This window comes from Rattus norvegicus, chromosome 18 (genome assembly GCF_036323735.1).
Source record: "Rattus norvegicus strain BN/NHsdMcwi chromosome 18, GRCr8, whole genome shotgun sequence".
Taxonomy (NCBI): Eukaryota; Metazoa; Chordata; class Mammalia; order Rodentia; family Muridae; genus Rattus; species Rattus norvegicus.
In genome coordinates, this window is record NC_086036.1 from 16,298,389 (window position 1) to 16,325,018 (window position 26,630).

The following is a 26,630-nucleotide window of genomic DNA, read 5'->3' on the forward strand; positions in this document are numbered from 1 at the left end:
ATGAAGAGATGGTCCTTGCTCATTCAAACTGCTTTATTGATGGTGGATGTGAATGCATATACTTTACTAAGGTGAACCAGGGATTAAATACCTATTGTGGGAAGGAATGCTCAGGAAGGAAGCTCATTGGCTAATCACTCAGGGCCGATCTAGAGACCTCATTAGCATGGAGAACTCCTGGTTTTTATGCTACATGACTGATTGCCATGGTCCTCTCCCTGGGCTGTCATGGTTACCTGTTTCAGAGCAGGTAGACTTAGATAGGGAGCTGGTCCCACTCCTACGTTCTCAGTTCTGAGTCTCACAAGGTTTGGGCACACTCAGCTTTTACCAGATTGCAAAACTCTATCCCAAAAGCAAAATAACAAATCAAAATCAACAACAAAACAAACACCTAAACAAACAAACAAACAAAATCCCCCAATGTGTAGGTTCTGTCCTGCTAATGGATCACAGTGAGCATTGCACTGGGGTTGAATGTAATTCCTGCCACCTGCAAAAATCACGCTTCTCTGAATTTATTAAGGTTTATTGTTTAAAACATTTATTTACGTTACTTATGTACACATGTGTGTATGCATACCCCTCCCCCCCACTTTTGGAAGTCACGACAACTTTGTAAAGTTAGTGTCAACTTCACACGGGTTCTGTGGATTGGACCCAGGTTGCCAGGATTGAATGACGCTGCCTTTTCTCATGGCGCCATCATTCTGGTTCTTGACCACATATTTTAGTAATATTTATTCACTAGACTGTGTGTGGTAGAAAGCCCTAGGTAGAAAAGCGCCCAAGTTGAGCAGAGACAGCGTCTGGGCCATAAGCAATCAGTATCTAGGCCATCGGTGCTGACCACTGTGCTCAGCGGCATGGACAAGGTGTTCTGAAGTCTTCCATGACCACCTTTAGTCCAGCACCCAGTCTCCACACGTCTGGCTTTCCAAGGTGTCCCTGAGGCCTGTTCTCATGGATCCTGGTGCTGCAGCCTCAGACCTGGCTCCCGATCCTCACGGTAGTTGCCTGGTGGAAACAGCTCAGAGCTTGGGGGTCGTCACCTTGAGGTTTGCGGCCTGTCAACCATGTCTGAGGTAGAGGGATTTCCTCGTTGATAAGAGCCCAGAGACCCATTGGAGGAGACATGTCCAGCCCCACCCAGTTTTAGGGGTACAGGAATGTGGATGCTTCTGTGTTTCTGGCAAGCTGGTTACTGGATCATGGTGGCTCTAGGTGGTTGGAATGGCAGATCCAATGGCTGCACAGCTCTCACCCAGTGCAGCATTGCCTTGTCTGAGCATGTAAGAAATGACATGAGAGCCAATCTGTGAAGGATCAGGCTTCTCACTGGGAGAGCAGCCTGAGTGTTGTGGCAACCTTAGGGGACATAGAGAATATCCAACTGACCACATACATCTCGAGCTGGGGTGCCTGCTTGGTCAGAGCATTTTTCTTCAACATCTGGGAATGATTATTCTCCGCCTGAAACCTGGTGGCTGGGCAGCTGCTAGAAACTCACTTGGGTGAAGGAGGGAAACCAGCAGGCAGCTGGCTCGTGCATGGCCCTCCCTGGAGATGGCTGGTCTGAAGTGCTTTCTAGAACCAACTTCTTTCACCTTCGTTCTGAATCAGAAAGTCCCGTCTTGTCACAAAGATCCGCTGACTATAACCAATGCCATTTGAACTGCCTCTGGGAAGGACCTGAGGAGAATTCTGATTTAGGCTTTGAAAAATGTATGTAGATGGGGTTTGTGATAGTTAATGTTGTCAACTTGTCGAGATCTAGGATCAGCTAGGAAACAGACCTCTGCGTCTGTGAGGGAGCATCTTGATTGGATTAATTGAGGTGAATGTGGGAGTCACCCCTCCATGGGTTGGGGATTCCCACTGATTAAGAAGGGGACATCGAACTGAGCACCAGCATTCATTCCCCTCTACGTCCCCAGTGCGGGTACAACGTGACAAGCTGCTTCGAGTTCCTGCCAGTGCCTTCCCCACTATAATAATACGCCTTTTTTAACTTATCAGCCAAAACGAACCCTTCCTTTCTCAAGTTGTTTTTGTAGGTATTTTGTTGCAGCAACAAGACACATAATTAATATAAAGCCTCACTATGTAGCCCAAGCTGGCCTCAGACTCCCAATCCTCCTGCCTCAGGTTCTGGAATGCTGAGGGTGCTGGTATGAGCCTCCACCCTTGCAAAGACAAAAGGGTTTCTATACTGAAAACTCTCTCTTCTCCCTTTTACTATTGTCCCCCAAAGATAAGACTGCTGGGATCCAACCACGAGGAGCTGCTTGTGCATGATAAGGGCTGGCCTTATCATATCTTGCTCTAGGACAGCTAGGACTACAGAGAGAGACCCTGTTCCATTCCAAAACCCAAACCCAAACTGAAACCCAAACAAACAAAACCAACCAACCAACGAACCAACCAGCTAGCCAGCAAGGCAGCCTATATTTTAACTGTCAAGTCTTTCTGAGTGCAATACGATGACTGAGGATAATCTTCAGATTCAAACTTCACAGTAAAACATATTGTACTTAGAACTTTGATTTTGGGCAGGTGAGATGGCTCAGTGGATAAAGGAGCCTGTCTACCTGGGTTTGATTTTTGGAACCTACACGAAGGTAGAAAGAGAGAAAAGACTTCACATAGCTATCCTCTAACCTCCACAGGCTTCCATCACATCATTTGTGTGTGTGTGTGTGTGTGTGTGTGTGTGTGTGTGTGTGTTTATGCAGTAATATAAACAAAAACCCAAGTTACAAAATCTCATTAATTCTTAAAACTTAGTACTCATCAATCTTAAGTTCAATTATTTTATTATCTGTCCGTGGTCAGACTCCTCAGACACTCATTGTTCTAACTCAAGACTTTATTCTAGAGTTACAGACCAAGAGCTTTCCCCTCAGCTACAGAGTTGCACACAGTAGTTAGTGAGTGTGACCCCTAAATACCTCAGACATGGCTGTGGCCACAACCACTCTCACAGCTGCCGTACAACACAAATCAACCCCCAAGAAGAGCCCATATTTTCTCCCCAGCCACGTCTGAGACACAAATTACAGAGGACAATGTGTTTGGGCTTCTCTTTTTCTTTTTTGAGGTAGCATTAACTTGGGGGCATTATGGCATTGTGAGGAGAGGGGGTTTACTTTAGCAGTGCCTTTTTGGATGGGCTGTATGGGTCTCCTGAAGCTGTAGGAGACTTTCTCAGAGATGGACATTTTGCTTTTGAGCAGGTAGTGTATGCTTTCTCCCATCTCCTCTATTCCCTTCCTTTCTTTTTCTCTTCTCTTCCCTCCCCTTTTCATTCTCTTCCCTTCCCTCCCTCTCCTCCCTCTTACCCCTCCCCTTTCTCCCTCCCCTCCCCCTCCCCCTTTGTTGTCTCCCAGTTAAACATGTACAATTTGCCATTTATAGGTACATGATGCCTATAGGTGTTTAACTGTATTGAAAACATTATGGCAGAGATTACAGGGGAACGTGATGGAAACTCTTCCCAGTCCTTTACTTCATGATCTACACTGGGGAAGGCATCAGTGGGAAGCAGGGTCCTATAAACAGAGCAGTTAGCACAGTTACCACAAAGCTGCTTGCTGTGGAGGTGTTAATGAGAGAGGGCAGGTGCTTGCTGACCTAAGCACTTAGGATCTCACGATAGCAAGCACACCTTACAGGAACCAGGACAGAGCTGTGCAGAGGTGTTTGGGGGGATTTTCACTCATCACTGAGCCAGGGCTGTCTGGTCATGTGGTTAATAAGTTACTAAGCGAATAGAGTTAAGGACATGGTTGACTTCATGCTGCTGATGTGGAACTTGCTTGGTGCTCGAGAAGGACTGAGTGTATACAGCATATAGTGTTACAAACAGCTGAAAAGAAACGGAGAGACTGCATCCAGTCATAATGTCTGTATAGAGAGCTGAGCCATGGTCCTGACTTATAGCATACAGGAGCCAGGCGGGCAGGTGGCCTGGAGATGTGGATAGTGTGTGTACCAAAGGAAGTGTGGAAGCTTAGCACAGGGAGAGGAAGCTGCAGGGGTTCAACATTGCTCTGTTCTTCCTGAGAACGGGAACCTGGTGTTTAACTTATGTTGTCTTTATTCTTAACTATTGGCAACTAAAGGAAACTATTGTAAACAGTCAGGCTGGCCACACCAGGCAGGGCAGGGAGCTGTTCAAGGGTATTGTGACATCTGCCAGCTTCTGTTGTTTTACAGCTGTGACAATGAACAGAGACCGTTTTTTCTTTTCTTCTGGGGATGCTCTGATTGGCTCCTGTGTTCAGGCTTCCTGGCTAGCAGGCAGCTCACCCTCTAGAATTATTGAAAGCATTTCCTTGAAGTTCACAGTGGCAGCCAGCTGTACTTTCTGTGAGGTGAGGCTTCTGTTCCTTGGCCCAGTCATGGCTACCAGGTGGAGCTGGAGTGTTGGGCTCTTTTGTGCTGTTTCCAGAGATCTTAGTGCATCTTTGCTGGGGTGTTAGCCTGGTACCCACAGTTGGCCCTAGGGACACACTTGCTCATTAGGAAGAACCTACTAGGCTACACGGTCGTATAGAAAGAAGAGCCAAGGACTGGGAGAAGAGGAACAAGTTCTGAAGCAATTAGGGGTTCAGAGTTTGCTCTTGGCTTACGTCCCCCAAGGAGTTTAACAGTATTATCTCTCTTCTGTCTCAGAGTGAATGACCCTTAAGGTTCCTAGTCACAGTGTATCTAGTCACTGGGTAATGGTAGGAGTTATACAGATCCCTGGGATCCAGATGCCTAGACCCACAGAATCTGAATGTTCGGGTGTGACCCAATGTTCCAGGAGGCTATTGTACGCATTGGAGTTTGAGAACCACTGAAAGTAGATGGTGGAGACCCTGGTTGAAGGGTCTTGGAGTTCGCATGCCATACACAAACATATCACACTACACCACACATAAAACACACACACCACACCACACTACACCACACACCACACAATACTACACCACACACCACATACCACATACACACACATCACACTACACCACATACCACACACACACACCACACACACACACATACACACACACACCACACCACATCACACAATACTACACCACACACCACATACCACACACACACACCACACACCACACTACACCACACACCACACACCACACAATACTACGCCACACACCACACACCACACAATACTACACCACACACCACATACCACATACACACACCACACACACACACACATACACACACACCACACCACACCACACAATACTACACCACACACCACACACCACACACACACATCACACTATACCACATACCACACATACACACCACACACACATACATCACACTATACCACACACACACACATCACACTACACCACACACACACACACACACACACACTCACAAAGTGAGTGAAAAAGAAATGGAGAAAAAGAATATAATTAAAATTAAAATTTAGGTTGGGTTCGGTCCCCAGCTCCGAAAAAAAATAAAAAAAAATTAAAAAAAAAATTTAGGGGGTTGGGGATTTGGCTCAGCGGTAGAGCGCTTGCCTAGCGAGCGCAAGGCCCTGGGTTCGGTCCCCAGCTCCAAAAAAAAAAGAACCAAAAAAAAAAAAAAAAAAAAAAAAGAAAATTAAAATTTAGTTCTGCGAAAAGAGGACTAGAATTTGGGTATGATTTTTCTTAAATAACCCAAATGACTCCATTTATTTAGACATAATAGAAAAAGCAGGCCAGAAAGAGAAATACTAACTTTATCCCTGTCCCACATACTTTTTACCTGGCGTTTCCCATGTCGGTGAGTAGCGCTTCTATTTATTAATTTGCTCAGTCAAAAAATTCGACATTTTGCTTGTGCATTAGACACTTCTGTATTAGTCACCCAGGCTTCCTCACCTTCCCACTTTTACCCTCATAGCCTTCCCTTCCTTGCCCATCTTTCCTGAAACAGCGATAGAATTATTTTTCAACTCAGATAAATGATGTGGAACACAGGACATGGCACCCATGGAGGCCAATGCATTCTAGCTTTTTCTATTAAAAAAACCTGATATACCTTTGGCTACTTAATGATAACGAGTGCTTTCTTTGCCTGTGTACCATTTCCTGAAGCTCTCGCCTGTGTCTGCTTGTGGGTTCTGGCTGAGGTTTGCATTGCTGGTGGGTAGGCTGTGTGCCCTTCTTAGCTTAAATGGAAATCTAGAACTTAATTTGGAAACCCTCCAAATCAGCTCAGAAGAAGGCCACTCATGCTTGGGTTGCTGACCACCAACAGCTCACCTAGGTGTCAGAGGAGGCAAAATCGAGCCACTTTAGAAACAAGTACACTCATAATATTTCATAATTCCAGGGGCCGGACCTTCAAAGGTATCCTTACCTTTTCCCCTAAGTCATTTATTAGACTGGCAGAGTTGGAGTTACACTAGAGACACTCCGTGGGCCTTTGGGTTGCCCTTTGGTAGGGGTTGACCAGCAGCACTGGTTTCTTTTGATATTGAGTAATCCAGTTTCTTGGTTTCTTAAGAAAACTGACCAGTTGTTCCCTATGTTTATAGTTTTAGTTTTATCCTTATAGATATGATTTTTGTTATGAAATGCATGGCACTGCCATCAGTCAGGGAACAAGGGGCACAGCAGTGGGATCTATGTGAATTCTCAAATCTGTGGCTATTCAAATGGTTTAGGTAAAAACACATAGTATGCTTATAACCTATGCCCATCTGTGTGTGTAATGTATGCCATCTCTACCAACAATATGATGTCAATAAGTACTACACTGCATTATTTAGGCAACAAGAGTGAAAGACTGTCCAATGTAGAGTACTACTTCCATATTTAACTCATATATGGCAAGCCCATATATCTATATAGATATATATTTATACACCCACCCACACCCACCCACACCCATGTATGTGTCTCTCTATACACACACCCATATATATGTATATATGTATATGTATATATACATACATACATATATGTATACACACACTCATATATACACACATATATACATATATATGTGTATATAAATATATATATATGTCATCAGGTATAGGAGGCCAACCATACATAGGAAATTCACATTAGGAAGATGTGTAGTTTGCAGGGTAATGAAATGAACACCATGGCTTTGCTATGCCCCTTAGGAAATGGTGAGTAGCAGGCAAGACCATAGCTGGACCCTCTCCCCCTCCGCTCGCTTCATTTCACTGCAATGGTTCTTGTTGGGGAGCATAACCCCTAGAAACCCGAAGGACAGAGCCAGTGTTTTGAGTTGGTTTTATTAGGAAGTGTGAAAGGAACATGTGGGTGGCATGGCTTGTTGGGAAGCTGTCTTCTCTAACTTTTTTGTTCATCATCTATGCCTAGCTTCTTGTCTCTGCTGCTCTAGGTGACCAGCAGAAATGCACTGACTGCTTTTGTGCCCCTCTTAGAGCCGTGGTTGGCTTGAGGTGCACACTAACAAGGCTTATGGTGAACTCAGCTCTGGAGAGGGCCAGGGCTCACCCAGTGCCTGGTTTCTGAGCTGGGAGAAGCCTAGGATCTGAGAGCTGAGGCCTGGGCTTGCAATGGCTAGAATGTATCATACTTTACACAGGTTACTTTCTTACCACTGTGATAGTAATAAAATACTTAGCTAAAGTAACTTGAGGGAAGAAAGATTTATTTTATGGGTATAGTCTATCATGGTGGAGGTAGCAAGGCAGTGGGGACAGCTGCTAGCTGTAGCAGTGGGAGCTTCCACACATCTAGGCAGATCAGGAGGCAGAGAGGTTGGAGACAGGATCCTATATATAGTGACTCACTTCCTCTAGCTATACCCCACCCCTTTTTCTCCAGTCCCTTTCCTTCCTCCAAGCCCTCTGGTATATTCCTCCCTGTTCTCCTTCAAACGTATGACCTCTTTTTTTCATTAATTGTGTATATAATGTTACTTGTATATGTGTTTTTGGAGCCGAGTATCTGGCATTGGATAACAACTGGTGTGCTCTTCCCTGAGGAAGATTATTTTCTCTGTGCTTAGCATCCTTTCTGCTTTTAGTTCTTTGTGTAGGGCTGAGGCCTCATGGTTTTCCCCTCATCCACTTTATTATGTCCACTGTTGTTTTCCCAGTTTAGCTCATGTTTCGGCAGTCACGTTGGTAGGAATTTATGGCAGTCACGTTGGTGGGAATTTATGGGTATAGGTTCTGATGTTACTAGGAGACACAATCTCACAGAAAATTCCATAATGCTCTGGCTCTTATAATCTTCCCACCCACTCTTCTGCAATGTTCCCTTAGGTGCCAGATGGTTTTGTAGATGCAGCCATTGACACTGGGCTCCACAAGCCCCATTCTGACTGGTTGTGGTTTTCTGTAATGGTCTCTCTATGTTGCAAAGAAACGTTTCCTTGATGTGAGGTGAGAACTACACTTACCTGTGGGTGTAAGGACAAATATTTGGATTTGTACTTAGGGATTATGCTGTTATTGAAATGGTGGTGGTAGGTTCTCCTCCAGGACCCATGACTAATCTTCACCAGACCTAGTAGTTGGCTAGGTTCCCTGTACTAGGCATGATGCCCTGTTATAGAGTTGCTGGTTACCACCAAGGTATGTATACCACTATTGCCACTTCTGAGTTATTATGCCATACCGATCATTATTGTGGTTCATGAGCTTCATAACTGGGTAGGACTATTAGTTATTCCCCTCCTTTGCTAACTTCTGGTACCATAAAAGCTAGTGCTTGGGGAGATGCTAAGGTCAGTTCTAGTTCAGGGATCTCTGGGCCTTGTGTCTGAGTTGTAAGGTATCTTTAGCTAAAGAGACTTAACTTCCACCTCTGGGGGCGGGTGGAAACCAAGGGCAACAGTAGTAGCCTGTGTGTCTTAAGATCATGGAAAGCCCTGATCAGTAACTTAAACAAGGGCTTTTCAGACCTGGTTCTGTAGAACTCACCCCTTAAGGGATCCACAGCCTCTGAAAATAGGGCCACCAGTTGGGGACCAAGTGTTCAAGCACGAGAGCCTACTGAAGTTTCACATTCAAATCACAGTACCGTCATCTTTTAATTTGAAGTTTGTAAGAGGACAAAGGTGGAGCAGTAGAACTCTGGGGATGGGGGCTTTGCACGCCTGGTTTTTCTGACTTCCCTGGGAGGGCTTTGGAATCACCGTTCCCTAATTCCTTGGTGTCTCAGACTCCTTGTCTCTTTGTCCTTTGTCCCCAGCAGGGATTTTGGCTTAGGGAGGGTCAAGGTTCGATATGTGCTTTGCGTTCCATCTCAGGGCTGGATAAGTGGTGGCCATCCCTGCCTGCACTTGTCGTTGGTGGGGCCAACTTGTGGGGACAGCCTCTTACCCTTTACCCATGCAGCCTCTGAGAACTCTGGAGGTCAGATTTGCCTCACCTCTCAGCTGCCGGTGGTCTGTGGTGACCGATCATGGAGAGAGGACACTGATTCAAATTAACAACCATGGGATTACTGAGAAGGTTGAGGCTCTATTGGGAAGTGCCGGCTTGGGTTTGTTTCCTTGACTTCTCTTGGGACTGTCTCATGTGTCAGTCGTCAGCTGTTGGATCATCCACAGCTTGGCAGTCTAGGTTGGACTTGCTCAGTGGCAGAATTCCAGAAACTGCAAGGGAGAACAGCTCCTGGGAGCCAGTGCCTGTAGTTGTTGCTAAGCTGTGTCAGGTATCACCCATGAGGAGCAGACACAGGCCAGCGTGGGTTCTAGGCTGTTGTAGGTATCACATGGGGAAGCTGTGGATGTGAGCACGGGAGGGTCCCATCAAATGACACGAGTGAGTGATGCTCATTTGAGACTTTCCTCAGACTTTGAAGTCTATTGTTACATCTTGTATTTTCTCACTTCTACCCAACTACCAAAATAGTTTAAAGGGTAGCCTCATGTGCATTTATAGAAGGGTTCTGTTCAAATCTATTTCAGGGTTGCACAGAAACTTTATTGCCTAGACTCGGCTTTCTCTAGACTTGCTGCCAGAACCCAGATAATCATTAAACCACCCCAGCAAACACACCACTTCACTGGCTTAGGGAAAGGAAAGAATATATAAATCGAGACGTGACATCAGCCTTACTTCAGATGTTTGAGGTTTTTCCGGAATGGTGAGCCTGCCCTTTTTTAGCACACTCTTTTTTTGTCGGAGCAGTCAAAAGGACCCCAGAATCACTTTGTGCGGCGTCTGTATAAGGAGCAGGGTTTTCGCTGTCTTCGGGCTGCTTGTTTAAATGGCATGTTTTGACTGGGGCGGGAGCGGGGAGTGGCACAATCGGAGATGTAGAAGGACCTTTATTGTGGGTCTGGGGTTGACTCCCTCTGGAGTAGCTTGATCCCTGCCAGAACCCTGGCCACAGGTTGACAGGCTGCAACCTGATCTGAAGTCTCTCAGCCACGCCACTGTCACTGCCCCTAAATTTCCTAATCGCCACCCTTCTATAATAGCCCTGTAATGCTATCTTCCCACATGGCTCTCTGCTTTGTCTTATGTCCCGAAGTGCCCGACAGTGTCCTGGCCACCAAACTTTCAGCCAAGAAAGGAGTGCAGGGGACATGCTGCCAGGGGGAGCAGGGTTGACATGAAAATTGTCCGAGTCAGGAAATTCCAGGACCCTTAAGTCATCTGGGAGGACATTTGACATGAGAGGCCAAGGCAGGGGATCAGGTTGCTTACCCCTAAGCAGGAATGGAGGCCAGGGACTCAGACTGGCAGGGAGGTATCTGAGTCCCTTGGTAGGAAAGCTTGAGTTTCTGCCTGAATTTTTATAACAACCAGTTTGAAATTTGCCTCTCCTCATTGCCTCTACACATCGGCTTTGGACATTTGTTTTGTGGAAGTTACTTAGTAATTATTGCTGAGGTGGAAATGGTTAATCTTTGTTGTCAGCTTGATGATTTAGAATCACCATGGAGACATAGCTCTGAGTTTGTTTACTAGGATGTTTCCAGGGAGGTTTAACTGAAGAAGGGAAAAACATTTTGAATGTGGGTGGCGCCATCCCCTAGGCTTGGGTTTTAGACCAAATAAAAAGGAGGTGGTGAGCTGAGCTCCAGCATTCAAACCTCTCTGCTTGTTGACTGTGAACACAGTGACTGGCTGTTTCTTGCTCCTAATTCAACAACTTCCTAGGCATAATGGACTGTATCCCGTCTTAAACCACAAGACACAAACCGTTTCTTCCTCAGGTTAAGTGTTTTCATAACATTAGTGAACAAAGTAACAATACAGGCTTCTACCAGTTTGTAAAAGTGAGACTGAAAGCTGACCCTCAAACTGTGAACTCTCTAGGTGAGTTCACTATGTTACTGTCATCGCAGCCCCAACACATTTTATCCACTCGCCTTGGCTCACATGGTGGTAGTTTAAATATTAATCTTGAGTTTTGGGTGTAATGGTGAGGTTGAGTATGCATCATGGCAAGGCTCTGGCAGTGTGTTGATTCCATTGGGATCTTAGCTTCTATGCACCAGCCCTCAGGCAGTCTATCCCAGGACAGTCAATACCTAATTTGGTCCTCATCCCCTGGTTGTTCTGGGCACACCCCCCACATATTCCTTTTAAGGGACTAAGAGGCCCATGTCCACCTTTTCTTTTCAGTTGAGAGACTTTCTAGCACCATTGAACAGGGGCTTTCTCACCCTTTAATTAGGGGATCAAGGTGGTGACATTTGGCTAGGGAGCAATGATACCCTTCTTCTGGGTGGAGACTTGGGCAATGTTATGGAGGGTTTTTGGCTTCTCTTCTGAAGACAGTCACTGGAGCATAAATGGAGGAAGAGCCTCCCTCGACTGACAGTTGCTCTTATTTGTGTCTTACTCTAATCTGCAGTCTACTTGTCTGTCCTGCTCATGCAGTAAAACTGTATCTCTGAGGGAAGGAAGCCCTTCTGTGTTCTTTGGTGCCCTGCCTGGGTCAGATATATAATTTTGTTAAGATGGTGATCGGGAAATGGTAGTAGTTAGTGATGTCTGGAATGTGGGGGTGGGGGTGGGATCAGGCAGTTAGTCTGAGGCTTGAGGATCTTGTTGGCCAGGAAGATGGTGGGGTTTCCTGTTGTTATTTGGGGCTTGTCACATGCTGAGGCAGATCCCTGGCAGGCTTTGGGGACCATGAAGGAAGAATCGGTGTTCAGTTGAGGCTGCTGGGAAATAAGCTAGAAATTTAAAACAGAGCCAACTGCTGTGAGGCCAGGACTGCAGCAGTGATCACCACGGTACTTCTCTTTTCTCTCGCCTCTGCCTCTATTGTGCTGGGATTTCAGTCATGAGCTACCACAGTCGTCTGCACTTTGGAACTAGAGTCTTGATTCACCAGCTAGAACAGTAAGAACCATCTTGACACTTCGAGAAGTAAATATGACATATATATATATATATACATATATATACATGTACATATATATATATACACATATATACTTGATTTTCTCATATTAGCCACAGTCTTTGGCAAAATAGTTTACCTGTATTTTTAAGTATAAGTAATCACTCTAAATATAACAAAATAATGCTGACTGTAACTTCGGAATCTTTACAACTTGGGCCAATGCCAGCTCTCTGACAGACGCCTCTGTCCACTTGTACCAAGTTGGATCCAGGATGCTTACACTGCTATGGCCCCTCCTCCGGCTAGGTAGAGTAAAACTTGATTTTTAAAAACACTGGAGGGCAACCTAAGGTGACCTGAGGGTACCTGATCCCCATGGGAAGAGATGGCTAGAACTAACTCCTCCTTTCTCTCCCAGCTCGATGACTGTACCCTGCAGCTGTCCCACAATGGTGCCTACCTCGATCTGGAGGCCACGCTGGCGGAACAGCGGGATGAGCTGGAAGGCTTCCAGGATGACACAGGGTAAGCACAGCCATTGTTTCTGCTCACGGGTCTGACTTAGGTCCAATGCAGGTGTGCTGGAGTCTGAGGATGCTGTGGAGAAACCATCTCGTCCTTGGCACTCACTCAGAATCATGCGAGGACTTGTTGGTGACTGTAGATCTTTTTCTATCTTGAGAGACTTTGTTCCTTGGGAGGTAGCCTGGTTTAAGAGAAGTTTTTGAGATGGGTTAATTAAGCACATAGCATTCTAAGAGATTTTTAACCTGGGCAAAACAAATCAACATTCTCTAGATTTTTTGTAGATTGACAGCTATTTTAACCATTGTTTCCAATAATTTAGTTGATATTTTATTTTCTTGGCAGATCGTGGTATATACTTTCTTAGCTCCTTAGAGTGGGTAAAATAATTATTAATTATTTCAACTAATATGTTATTTCTTAGCCTACATCTGGATTACATAATACTTAGAATTGTTATACTGAGGGATAGGGCAATACTCATGATAAATCAGAGATGTATACAGAAAGTGAAACTTTTGTTGGAATATACACACTGATAACCAGCCTTTGTTATCAGCTGGGATGCTAACAGAGCCATCTGATGGGGCTGCCTCTCTTCCTGTCCCTTATCTACCTTGAACCAGGCATAGCTCTGATTGTATCAGCTGCTTCCTCCTCTACCTTCCCAGTGTTCCTAAGGCTTCCAAGGTCATTCTCAGATGTTGTAATGTGGTGTTCAGAGACCCCTCAGAGTTATCTGACACTCCCTTGGCCAAACTAAGAGTGTAGTCAGGCACCTTCTGGGAGCGTTGATTTTTTCATGCAGAGTTCAGAGTGGGGACTCCTTAGCACCTTCCTGTGCGATCTTTAGGTAGGTCTCGGATGCTCCAATATGTCTCGATGCTCCCACTGGAGTAGCCTTCATAGTCTAAGATCATTGTTCCTCTAAGTGTTCCTCTTCTCTTCTGTTTAAACTATGCCTGTCTGAGTGAATGCCTGGCACCTAGCTCTTTACAACCACAGATTGAGTCCCCTAGCCATGGTCATCAAAAAGGTCAAGGTGCCTTGTAGGATCAAGCAAAGTTCTTAGAATATATCCAATGGAATATGGGTAAACTCTGTGTTCTTCACAGGGTGCACATGCAAGAGGGTCTCTCCAGCAACATAACCGACTATCAGCATGATTGTCATCCACCTTTCAGATAGGCTTTCATGGAGCCCAGGCTGGGCCCCAGTCCTGCAATATAGCAGAGGGTGACCTCGATCTTCTATCTTCCTGCCTTCACCATCTAGGCACTGGAGACCTAATCCAGGGCTCTGTGCATGTCAGACAAGCACTCTACCCACTGAATGACATCACCAGCCCTCATCAGTGTCTTAGAGCTGGACATTAAAGGATTACAGGACCAGTATATCCAGGGTAAATTCCACTGCAGTAGTTTTTGCCGATGTCTGACAATGGCATCCCTTTGTAGATGTCAGAATACTGGCTAGAATGACAGTCTCATTGGATGCCTTCATGGCTCACTGATCAAACAGACCCCATGAGTGTTGTGAGTAGATCATTGTCAACTTGAGAAATGTCTCTAGTGATGCAATGCTTAAAGAGCAAGTCCTGCCTCATCTTTTTTTTTTTTTCAAACCCTGAATGATTTGGAGGTGGAAGTGCAAGAAAAAAAGTGCTAATGTATAAGTCAGCAATATTAGAACAAAGTGAAGGGAAGAGAACACACCAGGGCCCCTCATTTACAGTTGCGTTTGAATAGTTAGTTGGAGGATTTAGTAGTAATTGGATCTTGTTGGCTTCACTTTTCATCGAAGACAACTGAAGGCCAGACTTCACAACCTAGGTAGTAGAGCCAGGAGTAGCAAATGATGAGTCAGGTGTGTACACAGTAGGACCGATTCCAGAGTTGGCCCCTCTTTGCTATCCCAGGAGCTCCTGGCAAAGATGCTTCAGGTCCTACAGAGTACGACATCTGAGCCTGTGGTGACATGAGGTTGGTTCATGTAATGACACTAGTCTTGGTCTACACCATTTCCTTCAATGGGGAAGCCAAGCCACACTGCATCTGGGAACCAGAGGAGAGAAGATACCATTGCTGCCATCATCCATCATGTTGCAGCATCTCTCGGGTGGCACCAGCATCCACATGCTACAGGTGTCTCTGCAGATGGCACTACAAGGCTGGAGAGTATAAGTCATTCTTCCTGGGGTAGGTCCTGGTGCTTGGCTTCTTCTTCCTTCCCATCTGAGTATTCACCTCTCCACAGACCCATGCTGTTGGCAGAGACTTGTGGTAGTGAACCTTGAATGTCAAGCTATTTGGACTGAGGATTGCCTAAGGGACTATTAAGGCACACCTCTTACTCTGTCTGTAAGTGCACTTACAGAGAAAATTAAGAAGACCTTCATGAGTGCAGATTGGGAGATGAAATAAAAGGGGAAGGAAGAGAAATACTGCTGGCACAGGCATTCTGTCTGTCTGCTTCTTGTCCTCCATGATAGGAGGTGCTTTGCTTGGCCGTCTTCTCCATGATGGGATGGAACCCCTGAAACCATGGGCTGGAATAAATCTTTCCTTCCCTAAGTAGGTTTTCTCAGGTACTTGTCATAGTGATGAAGTCTGACCAACATAATCCGAGTTCCTATTTCTGTCTCTACCCTCCCCCTTTCACCAGCAAGGAATGCAGAAAAATGAGTGATAATACACCAAGAAAGTGGCTCAATGCATGGAAACTTCAGTCCAGAGCTCATAGCCCACAACAGGCTGGGTAGGAACACATCGACAGATGTGTCCCAAATTTTCCTCTGAGGCTTGTATGTCTTTGAAATGGTCTTTCTTCATAGTGACTATTCCTTGACTTTGTAACATATCTAAGATAGAGTATGAAAACAGCCACATCTTCTTGTCTGTCCTGTGTCTGGGGATCAGAAGGCCATCAGAATAGTGGCCCCAGAACAGCTGGATCACATTGTTCCCTTGACAAGAGAATTTCTATCACTGAGCCTTGAGGTGCATGCAAGTCCCTGGTTGCTGACTAACAAGTAGCTTCAGGCAGAGGCTGTCCCCGATGCAGGTGGGGCATCTGTGTCCATCTGTCATGCCACTTGCACTTAGAATCTCTCCTGGGTTCTCTCTTAGGTATGTGGCATTTGACAAAGTTTATGTGACTGAAATCCATATCTCTCATGATGAAGGATTAAAATATAATGTTTTCTAGCTAAGATCTGCCCTTTTTAGGTGTAAACATAGCTAAAGAAGTGTTATTTTTGCATAAATTATAGAAAGATGGTCTAAAAGTTAAGGTTGTGAAACTGACATGTTTCTGTGGTGTTTTTTGGAGTGACCTCCCTTGCTGGAGGAGTTGTTTCTTTGTTCCTGTCCATTGCTTTGCTCTTTTATGCCAAGACTAAAAATTAACTCACTTGTTTGGAATTACCACTTGGGCTCTAGCTAACCAGAGAATAGGAGAGAGACCTTCAACAGAGGAAGGACAAAGCAATTATTATACAAACAAAACGAAGCAGGGTCTGTTGCCTCTCAAGGCCGGGGAAATTAGCAAGTGTAGCACAGTGCATTGGAAACAGGCCTAGAGCCCTAGATTGTTCCTGACACTGCTGTTGTGTGACCTTGGGCAAGAATTCTTCTGGTAGATGTTCACAAACTGAAGATATTTATAAAATTTATTTATGGTCTAAAGATGCTGTTACCTATACTACTCCTCCCTGTATAACAGGTGCTCTGCTGGGCTTTCTGTAACTCTAGGAAAGCAGCATAGTGGTTGTGCTGCTTGGTTTTTGTCAACTTTATACAAATTCTGGTCATCTGGGAAGAGGGAACCTCAGTGAGGAATTGGCTCCATCAGATTGGCCTGTGGGTGTGTCTCTGAGGGCATTTTCTTAATTGTTAATTGATGTAGGAGGTCCCAGCCCATTGTGGGCGGTGTCATTCCCTAGGCAGGTGAGCCTGGACTATATAAAGAAGTAGCTGAGTAGTTCAGAAGAAACAAGCCAGTAACCAGCATTCTTTCATAGAGTCTGCTTCAGTTCCTGTCTTGACTTCCCTGATGGTGGATGGACTGTTACCTAGAAGCGTAAGCTGAAATAAACCCTTTCCTTCCTAAGTTAGTGTTTTATGTCAGAGAAACACACTAAGGCAAGTGGTTAGGAAGTTGGTTCTTTTCTTTCACCATGTGGATCCTAGGTATGGAGCTCGGGTCATGAAGTGAGAGACATCTCAGAGGTTGTGTACCATGGTTAGGGACATAGGCTTTATGATTAATGTTACCATGGCGTAACCATGGTGTGTAGCTTTACCTCTCTGCACCTCCAGTTCCTCACAAAGACACGTAGTACAATCAACATTGGGTTGTACTGGCTCCCACCACTCCACAGTCATGCACTGAACTCATAATTGTTGTCAATTATTGTTGCGGTTTGCTCTGGAGTTATCTGTATTTTGAAGCTAATTCTGCTGCCCCAAGGACCGCTGCCTAGTCATGTACTCAGGACTCAGGCGACTTCATCAGAACTTTCTCCCCATTTAATTTGTAAAATACAGGTGAGGACCAGTACAGGATAGAACGAGGCCTATCATTGGACGAGAAGGAAGATGGACAGGAGAAAAGTTTGAGGGAAGAGGAGGAGGGAGGAGGAGACACAGAGTAGCAGGGAGACAATGGAAGCTGATGTTAAGATTCTATGCTGTACCTTTACAGGTTGTTATAAATGTTCTTAAGGGATGGGTGTGTACAGGGCTTTGTATGTTTAGGTGGGCAATTATATCTTATCATTTGGATCAAAGGTTATTGTGTTGTGTGTCCTTTCATGTAGTGATTTAAGTGTAAGAAAGTGTGCGGCAGCTAGAGACACTGGGCCGCTGCAGAATTGGGATGCATGTTTCTGGCGTGGAAACCTGCCTTGGGAACTAGATAGGTAGAGAGATTGCTGCCAGGCTCAGAGAGAGGCCTTCGGCAGTGTGATATGGGATGGAGCAGAGTGGGTTAGAGGCTTTGCTGACTGAGACTTAAGATATCTAGCAGATATATTGGGGCACTGTGGTGCCGGACCTAGTTGGGGATAAAAGACAGCTTTTTATTTTTTATATTTTTACAACAACAAATTATAGCCAGAATTTGGAGTCATGAGTCACTAAATGGGCAGTTCAGAAGCTATGGCTATGTATAGCTGCTCAGAGCAATTTCTTGTGACCCTATATGGCCATATATGGCATGTGGAGGTCGTGAGCATTCTGGTGGCAGTGAAAAGTTTCTAAATGTGATGAGAATTAATTTAAAATCAAAGTGTGTCACCAGTGCAAGCTGCCGCTGGCAGTGCTCACCTATGCCTCATCGTGTGAGTTCACTGCAGCCTTAGTTCATCTTCAGTAACTGTAGAGTTAGACACGAATACCCCAGAATTGTATAGACCGTCGCTATCTGCCTGGCTGTGTGTCAAGAGGCCTTCAAGCAAGATGGCGGCTAAGGTGACTTCAGTAAGGGCTAAGGGGTGACCCTGAGATCCTGCTCACCAACTCTGGGCTATTCTAGGCAGCGTGTCTCGGAATATACTGGATGAAAGCGTCTCACATGTCCTGGTCTCCATATCCCAGCTTCAGAGGTTTACAGTCAGGGCTGGAATTCTGTTTTTAAATGAGCTGTCCCAGTGTTTGGATGTTTGGTTAGGGAACCTCTGACGTAGGCTCTCGGTTTCAGAGACAAATGCCACCCCCTGGAGTGCTTTGCACACCCCACCTCAGCCCATGAAATCAGAGTCCGGGGTTGGTCCCAGGCAAAGTGAGTTTTTAAAAGTATCTTCACCTGAGTTCCATGTGCCGCCCTATTTGAGCCGCTGTAGTGTAGACCAGTGGTTCTCAACCTTCCTAATGCTGTGAGTCTTTAACACAGCTCCTCTCGTTGTGGTGATGCCCAACCATAAAACTATTTTGCTGTTACGTCATAACTGCTGTTTTGCTGTTATGGATTGAAATATAAATATCTGTGTTTTATGATTATCTTAGGTGACTCCTGTGAAAGGGGTCATGACCCACAGGCTGAGAACTGCTGGTGTAGACTACGACTGTGTGATTGGTTGAACTATTGTAACAAACGACCTGTGTGGGAGGAACATTCTCAGAAGCCTCGCTGTGAGTGCATGGGGTCAGGGGCGGACAGAAGGAGGCAGACAGCGGGAGGAACATGGAGTAGATGTCAGTCCCATGTGGCTCAGTGTGGAGGTGAGAAAGGAGTGTGAGCTGAATGGTGCTAGTATGCATAGGGGTGGACAGAATTACGCAATTGGCCTGTGACAGGAGGAACAGCACATAGAGAGGGGACCATGCCGAGAGGGAGGGAACATGAGAGAGCAAGAGGTGCTTACCCATGTTTGTCTGAGGTGTGGCGAGAGCAGGCCAGGCTGAGAGAGATGGGCCTGGAGCCAGCTTCAAGCCACAGAGAAGCTGGGAGATGGATGGCCTGGAGCTCTTTCACCTGAAGCCAGCACAGAGCAGGGAAGAGGGCCAGGTTGTGGCTGTAGCTGATAACTCAGGTGGTAGCCTCTGGGCCCGTTAGGACCTCAGCCAAGAGCTGAGCACTGCTGCATGTGGCATCCGGATAACACTGGCTTGAGTTTACATTTTATATTTATCATACAAAAGAGCACATTAATGAGACTGAAAGCAAAGCCATAGATTGGGAGGAAAAAGATTTTAAAACACAAATTCGGTAAAAGGATGTGTGTTTACAATACGGGAAGAACTTTCAAACTCAATAGTAAGAAAACAACCCAGGGACGCAACAGGCTAAGGGAAGGAGTACGCAGATAGGGAAGGCACTGTCAGGGAAGCACGTGTCGCCATGAGGTACCATAAACACCCCGTGTGCCGGCCAAGCCTGGTGCAGGCATGGATATAGAGCCTGCACGTGACATTTCTGCGTTACTAGGGGGAGTGCCAAATGGAAGACAATCTCAGGGCTCCTCAGAAGTTAAATATGTTGTCTGCTTAGCAATGGACTAAGATGCTCAGGCGAGGTCCAGGCTGGCATCCACACAAAATCTGCATGAGGATGTTCATAGGAGCATTCCTAAAATCTCCAGTATTCTGAGGCAGCCAGGATGTTTTATAGGTGTGTACAATATGGGGGGACCCTAGGATGAATATGTAGAGATAAGTTGCCAGGGTAGAAAAGACAGTGGGACAAATCCATCTTGTCAAGTCTGAAAAAGCCAAGTGCTGTGTGACACAAGCCATGTGCCATTCTGAGAAAGCCAAGGCCGTGAAGCTAGGAGAAAGATCAATGTAGTCAGGTGGTGACTGGGGTCATCCCAGCTCTTTGGACGTTGAGGCAGGAGGATCATGAGTTTGAGACCAGCCTGGGCTATCTAATGAGAGTCTGTCTCAAGGATTGAAAAATTAGTGAACGGCAGGGTTTGGGGGGAAGGTGGGTAGGGAGCGTTGAAGGGATGAAGGGTCAAACATGGATGGATGTTTTAGGGTCAGCTGCTCTGTTGGGGGAAGCTTGGAAACAGACATAACAGCATAAGACAAATCGACTTCACTGTCCGCTCAGCTGTTGTAACAAATGCATATCTGCGTAAGGTATTAGTGATAGAGTCTCTCTGTGTAGTGAGAGTTACCAAGGAACAAGGAACGGGCTCTACAGTCCATGCATTTCATTTCTTAACGAGGCAGTTGTCTTTGACGTGACACCCCTCAATGGCCGGGCTGAATTGTCTGGCAGGGTGAGTGTCCCCTTCCTCCTTCACTCTCCCACGTGTGCTTCTTCCAAAGCCACACTTTAGTTGAAGACAATGATGTTCCTAACAGGGAGAACTGTTTGTTCCTAAGCCGAGGGTGTGTGAATGTCTTCACTGCCCTTCTAGAACTTTCAGAGATTTCTTGGTAAACCTCCAAGAACTCTAGGAGAGCTGTGGCAAGTAGGCAGGGTCACAGAGTGAGTCCACCATGCCCCTAGGGTCATAAGCTGCCTCTCCCTTTCCCCTCTGCCATCCTGAGGGTCTGGCTTCCATTCTTCATGCTTCATCATAGCTGACAGTCTGCCTGCTTTGCCTAGGACCACATTGGCACACTCAGGCATGTGCTGGTTGGAGGACGGTTTCCTTGTTTGCACACCAGGATATCTTTAAATCTGTCAGTTGAAACAACTCTATTCTTTCTCTTTTTGTGTAAGAGTCTGTTGCTCAGGCTGGAGAGATGGCTCAGCGGTTAAGAGCACTGACTGCTCTTCCAGAGGTCCTGAGTTCAATTCCCAGCAACCACATGGTGGCTCACAACCATCTGTAATGGCATCCGATGACTCTTCTGGTGTGTCTGAAGACAGCTACAGTGTGCTCATATACATAAAATAAGTAATTCTTTAAAAATAAAGAGTCCAGTGCCCTTGGGGAGTGAGTGGTAGAACAGAGGCAGCATCCTTCAGATGAGGATTCCATTGCTGGGTCCAGAGTGGCTGCTCTAGTTCATGGTCTCATCAGCATCCGAGACACCAGAGAGAGTGAGAGGGATAAAGGGTGTGCAAACTTCTTCTGTGGACACGGACTCACAGGGACTAGGACTCAGACTCAGCTCATACCACACACCATGGGCTGGTTCACCTGACCTCCCTTTATCTCTGTGAATACTGGTGGTGGCCGGTGGTTCCTGTTTCAGATGAGTTAGGTGAAGAGAAGTCTTGGTGCTGGCTAATATTTTTTCCATTTAAAGATCTTTCCAGAAACTGCAAGAGCAACTTGCACTCCTTGCTTGGTGATGACAACAGTGCTGGGTGCCCAACCTCGCTTTAGATCAGGGTCTTTGTGTAAGGCAGAAAGGAAGTTTCTGTTTCAGGAAGGTGGGATAAGAGTCTAGAGAATAAACAGGTAAGGACACTAGGCATGGCAACAGGGGGAGGGGAGACCTGGCAAGAGGGGGTCAGGGTATCCTGGGGCAGAGTAAGCAGAGGGAGGAGTAGCTGACTAGGGTGGCAGCAGAATTTCCTGAGAGATGGTTCAAATAGACTTCTATCCCTTGAGGATATCTGAGTGTAGATGGCAGGGGAGGGGCCGTGAAATGTGAGGGGCCTTTTGCCACACATAGAAACCCAGCTGAAATGGATCACGGTCTGAAGTATGGCAGCTCAAACTATGAAAGAGAAAACAGGATCAAGTCTCTGTGACGCTTTGTGAAGTACCAGTCTGTAGAGATACGGAGAATACAGGTGATAAAACCAATTAAAAAGTTTCTCCTTTAAAAATATACTTGCTAGGTATTGTGGAATGGGAACATTTGTAAATCTTATAACAGATCTTCAGAACATATCCAGAATATGTAAAGAGCTCTTGCAACTCAATAACAAGAGAAATAAATCAAAAGGTTTGAATAGGTATGTATCCCATCAAGATACATAAATGACAAATAGATACATGACCAAGAAGCATGTGGAAATCTGCTCAACATTGTAAGTCTCTGGGAAAATTCAAGTCAAAACCACAATGAGGTCCTACTGTACACCTACTGGCAAGGCCAGAATCACAGTGACAGAAGGTGGCGTGTGTTGAGGGGGAAGTCGTGAAATTGGACAGCCGATGCACTGCTGGCGGGAATGTAAAGTGGGACAGCCTCTTTGATGGTTTCTTAAAATGTTAAACATTAAATCACCACACAGCCCAGCAATTCTACTTCTAGATGTATCTGCTGGAGAGGAAGCATTTGTCTGTGTAAAAATCTGTACACAGATGCTCCCTGAGCTATGATTTATAATAGTCCCAATATAGAAGAATCCCAAATGCCCATTAACTGAGGAATGCTCAAAGCAAGTGGTGTGTGCGTGCCATGGGACAGCACCAGCATAAGGAGTGTGATGTCATAGTGTGGGTGTGTAATGTCAGCCATAGGCTCTTCTGTATGAACACTTGGTCCCCAGTTGGTGGCTCTGTTTTTGGCAGCCATGGAACCTTTGGGAAGTGGGAAGTGGGGTGCAGCTAGCTGGGGAACTGGGTTGCTACGGGGTGGGCTTTTATACCCCAGTCTCAACTTCTAGCCCGATATTTCTGTTTCCTGGTCTGCAAAGCTGTGAGCAGGCAGCCTCATACTCCTGCTGCCACTGCCACCAGCTGCTCCCACCACTGTGCCTGTGTCTCCTCAGATAAAATTTTCCTACTATAAATTGCCAGGGATGGTCCTTGTTCTAAGTCTAGTCAGGTATTGGGTAACAGAACACATATGGATACATATCTCACTCTAGATAAGCCTCAAGAACATGTGATTAAATTAAAAAAAAATCAGGCACACAGGTCTACAGGAAGTGTCAGAAATGCAAGTCTATTCAGAGAGGGTCTTAGGGTTTTTATTGCTGCGATGAAACACTGTGATGCAGAGGCCATGAAAGAGTGCTGCTTACTGGCTTGCTCCCTGTGGCTTGCCCAATCCCAACCTGCTTACTTTAAGAAGCCAGGACCAGGGATGGCACCACCCACAATCTATCAATCACTAATTAAGCAAATGCCCTACAGCTGGATCTCATGGAGGCATTTTCTCAATTGAAATTCTCTTCTTTCAGATAACTCTAACTTGTGCTAAGTTAACATGAAAATATCCAGCACAGAGAGGGTACATTTGCAGTCCTGGAGTTAGATGTGAGAATGAGGAATGACCATAGATAGAGATGGGGTTTCTCTTGGGGTATTTTGGGGACAAATTAAAAATTTAGATGGTGGAGATTATTTATCCCCTCTATTATCAGACCCCCAAATTATTGTTTTATATACATGCAACAGATATACTTCATTAAAACTTAAAAATAAATATGCTAGCGATGACCATAGAAGAGCCATTGGCACTGGCCACTGGATTCACAGAGAAGGAGCAGCCTTTTCAACGAGCAGTGAGGAGGGATGCAGGGCCTGCGAGCGGCTTCCCTAGCAGGGTCTGTGATAGCAAAGGTGGTGACTCTCGTCTGTTCAAGAACACGGGCTTGGTGCTTTGGCCACAGGGCATGTACCATGACGCACCCTACAAACGTGTCTGTTTATCTGGGCACCCCTCACCCCTCACAGTAAAGGGGTGCAAGGTGCATCCTCAGAGCCCAGCATACCCAGGGCCACACCCAGGAGGGGTGCACACCAGTGCCCATGTTAAACCCTTTGAGCTTTAACTGAACCAGAGAGCATCAGTGACACGCTGTCATGGTAGATCCTTGAGGCATCTGTAATGTGGAAATAGAAAAGAGGAAGAGGAAGAACATGATGTGGTAGGAAGGAGAAAAGGCAGATGAGAGTGGGCCGGAGTGCAGGCAGGCATTAAAGCAGAAGTGGAAAGAGAAGAGGAAGGACTGACCAGGGACCAGGGACAGCAAGCATGCCACCTCACACCAGCAAGCCTCTGCCATGTGCCAGTCAGTGCCCGGACGACCTCTGCACATGACCTGAATTACCTGTCCACACCCTCACCAGAAGGCGGGCATCATTAGTGTCCCACTTTACTTAGGAGGGAACCGGGCTTGGAAGGTTAATTTGTGGGGGTCACCCAGCAGGTTTTAGCATCTGCTTTTAGCTTCACACACTCTATTAGCAGAGACCCCTGTACGAATGGAAATGAGGGCGGCAGTGGCTGGACCTCTAGCTTGAACGTTGACCTTATGAGCGACTCAGACTTAGCCAGCTTTCTGTCTTTTGACCATCAGAAGACTCACCCAAATCTCCCTTCTGCCTGAGTCAGGGTGCCCGGTGAGTTTCACAGGACTGGAAGCTTGCAAGGGGCTGGCTCCCTGGAGACCTGCTCAAGGGCCTGTTCCTGCTTCTGTAGCATGTTTAAATACCTCCTCCTACCCTTGACTGAAATAGTAGTTTAAATTTGCTTGTGTGTCTGGAGGACAGTGTGGGGTGTCATCTCCACTGTTGGCTACAGAAACGTGACAAAGCCTCTGGCTCTGTGCCTCTCACAGTTCGACAAAGAAAGTCCCTGCTCTTGCTGTGATAAGGCCTTCCTGTGTTCTTGTGAAGATGTTCTCTTGAGAGCCGGTAATGGAAACATGGTTTTTTGAGAGCCTCGATGACCCAGATGAGAGCTCTTTCCCCAAGGCCTTACACAGGAAACTTGTGCTTTCTGAGAGGGCAGAGACTTGCTGAACCCTTAGGGCTCTGGCCCTCACATCTCTGGCACTTGGGCATTAATTGGATATTTCCTTTTGATTCCTATGTCTGTTCTGGATGGTTTCCTGTTGTCACTAGGGGAAGGATGGCCTTGGGTGTGTCCTGCGGATGGAAATGCTGTGGGATTTGGAAGCTGGTGATGGTTCCCTGGCATCTGCTGCACTGATAAGAAAGGAAGCCCTTTGACCCTGGAGCCTCAGGCCCCACACACTGACTTTGCCCCTGGGTCCTAGTGCTGTGCAACCCCATCTGACTCAGCAACTGGGGAGTAGCTCACAGATGTGGCAGCTAGGCAAGGTTGACACACGCAGGTGGTGGAGAGCAAGGACCTCTCACAGTCCTCACAGGGCTGTGACAATCTTCTGTCATGGGAGCCCTGTAAAGTTACCTGCTGAAATCTGTGCTAGGGTGCTTGGGAGAAATCCAACTATTGGGTCTCATCTCTCTCCAGTCTATTTCTCATCTATCATCCATCTGCTGATGTATGTTAGTGTTTGAGCTGCGCTGGCTGTATAGAGTAAGGGACTTCCTCCTGATGTTTACACACACTCAGTCACTGTATCCCTCCTTCCTTCCCATCCTGCATTCCTTGAGTTCTCCTCCACAGCTAGCTACGCTGCTTTGGTGTCTTGGGTGTTGTGGACAGTGTAGCTATGAGCATGGCTGTGCAGGTAGGTCCCTTTCTGACACACTGACCTAGATCCTTCGGGGCACACTGCTCAAAGTCCTTCTTCTGGATATATGGACATTCTGTTCGTGGCTTTTTGTGCTTTCACATTGGCTGCGCTCACATTTCTACCGGTACCCAGTGAGGCCTTCCTCACTTGCAGTCTCAGCAGAAGAGAGGGTCATTTTCACTACATTGGCTTGTGTAGCTGTGGGGAGCAGCGAGTCACAGACTGGTAGTGGGCAGTGGGCTGGCCATTTAGGTGAGGATGGATGTTGGAGACTCGAGTGTAAAGGCTGCAGGTCAGGCCAGCTGCTGTGGCTGCCTCTGGGAATTCTGTGTTGCTTCCTTAATGCAGCAGGCAGTGGTCCATGCCCCAGAGCTCAGACTGTGTTTAGTACTAGAAACTGTGTGCGATAAGGGAATAGAAGATCGAATGTCTGCCTGTAAGCCAGCCAGAGGGAGGGAGCAGCATGCGGGGCCAGGGTCACATTGTTTAGGCTGAGTCTAAGCTCAGTTACTTCCTCCCTGTGAGACTTCACCCATATATTTTAATTTTCCCAACTTCTCTTATCTAGCACAGGGCTAGTGCTGTCAATCCTGAGGATTTTGTGAAGACAAAACTTGTGTAAAGTGCTCAGAGCTTCATCTGGAACGTTCTATGTGTCTGCGTGTCCCCCACACATCAAGAACTAATGGGACTTCTTTCTTTTAGCATTTAAAAATATTTATTGTGTGTGTGTGTGTGTATGTGTGTGTGTCTGTGTGTATGTATGTGTGTGTCTGTGTGTATGTATGTGTGTGTCTGTGTGTGTGTCTGTGTGTCTGTGTGTGTGTCTGTGTGTGTCTGTGTGTGTGTCTGTGTGTGTCTGTGTGTGTGTGTCTGTGTGTGTCTGTGTGTGTGCATGTGTGTGCATGTGTGTATAGTGTATGTGTCTGTGTGTGTCTGTGTGTATGTGTGTGT

At 46.2% G+C, this 26,630-nt stretch overlaps 1 protein-coding gene across 6 annotated transcripts in view; it reads left to right on the plus strand.

Moving 5' to 3' along the window:
* Nucleotides 1-26,630, plus strand: part of Fhod3 (formin homology 2 domain containing 3) — a 432,679-nt gene that overhangs the window by 30,559 nt on the left and 375,490 nt on the right. For all 6 annotated transcript variants that reach the window (XM_017600804.3, XM_017600806.3, NM_001415720.1 and 3 more), the window contains exon 2: nucleotides 12,760-12,866. In XM_017600804.3, the coding sequence (XP_017456293.1) occupies nucleotides 12,760-12,866 (107 nt within the window). The remainder of the gene's footprint in view (nucleotides 1-12,759; nucleotides 12,867-26,630) is intronic.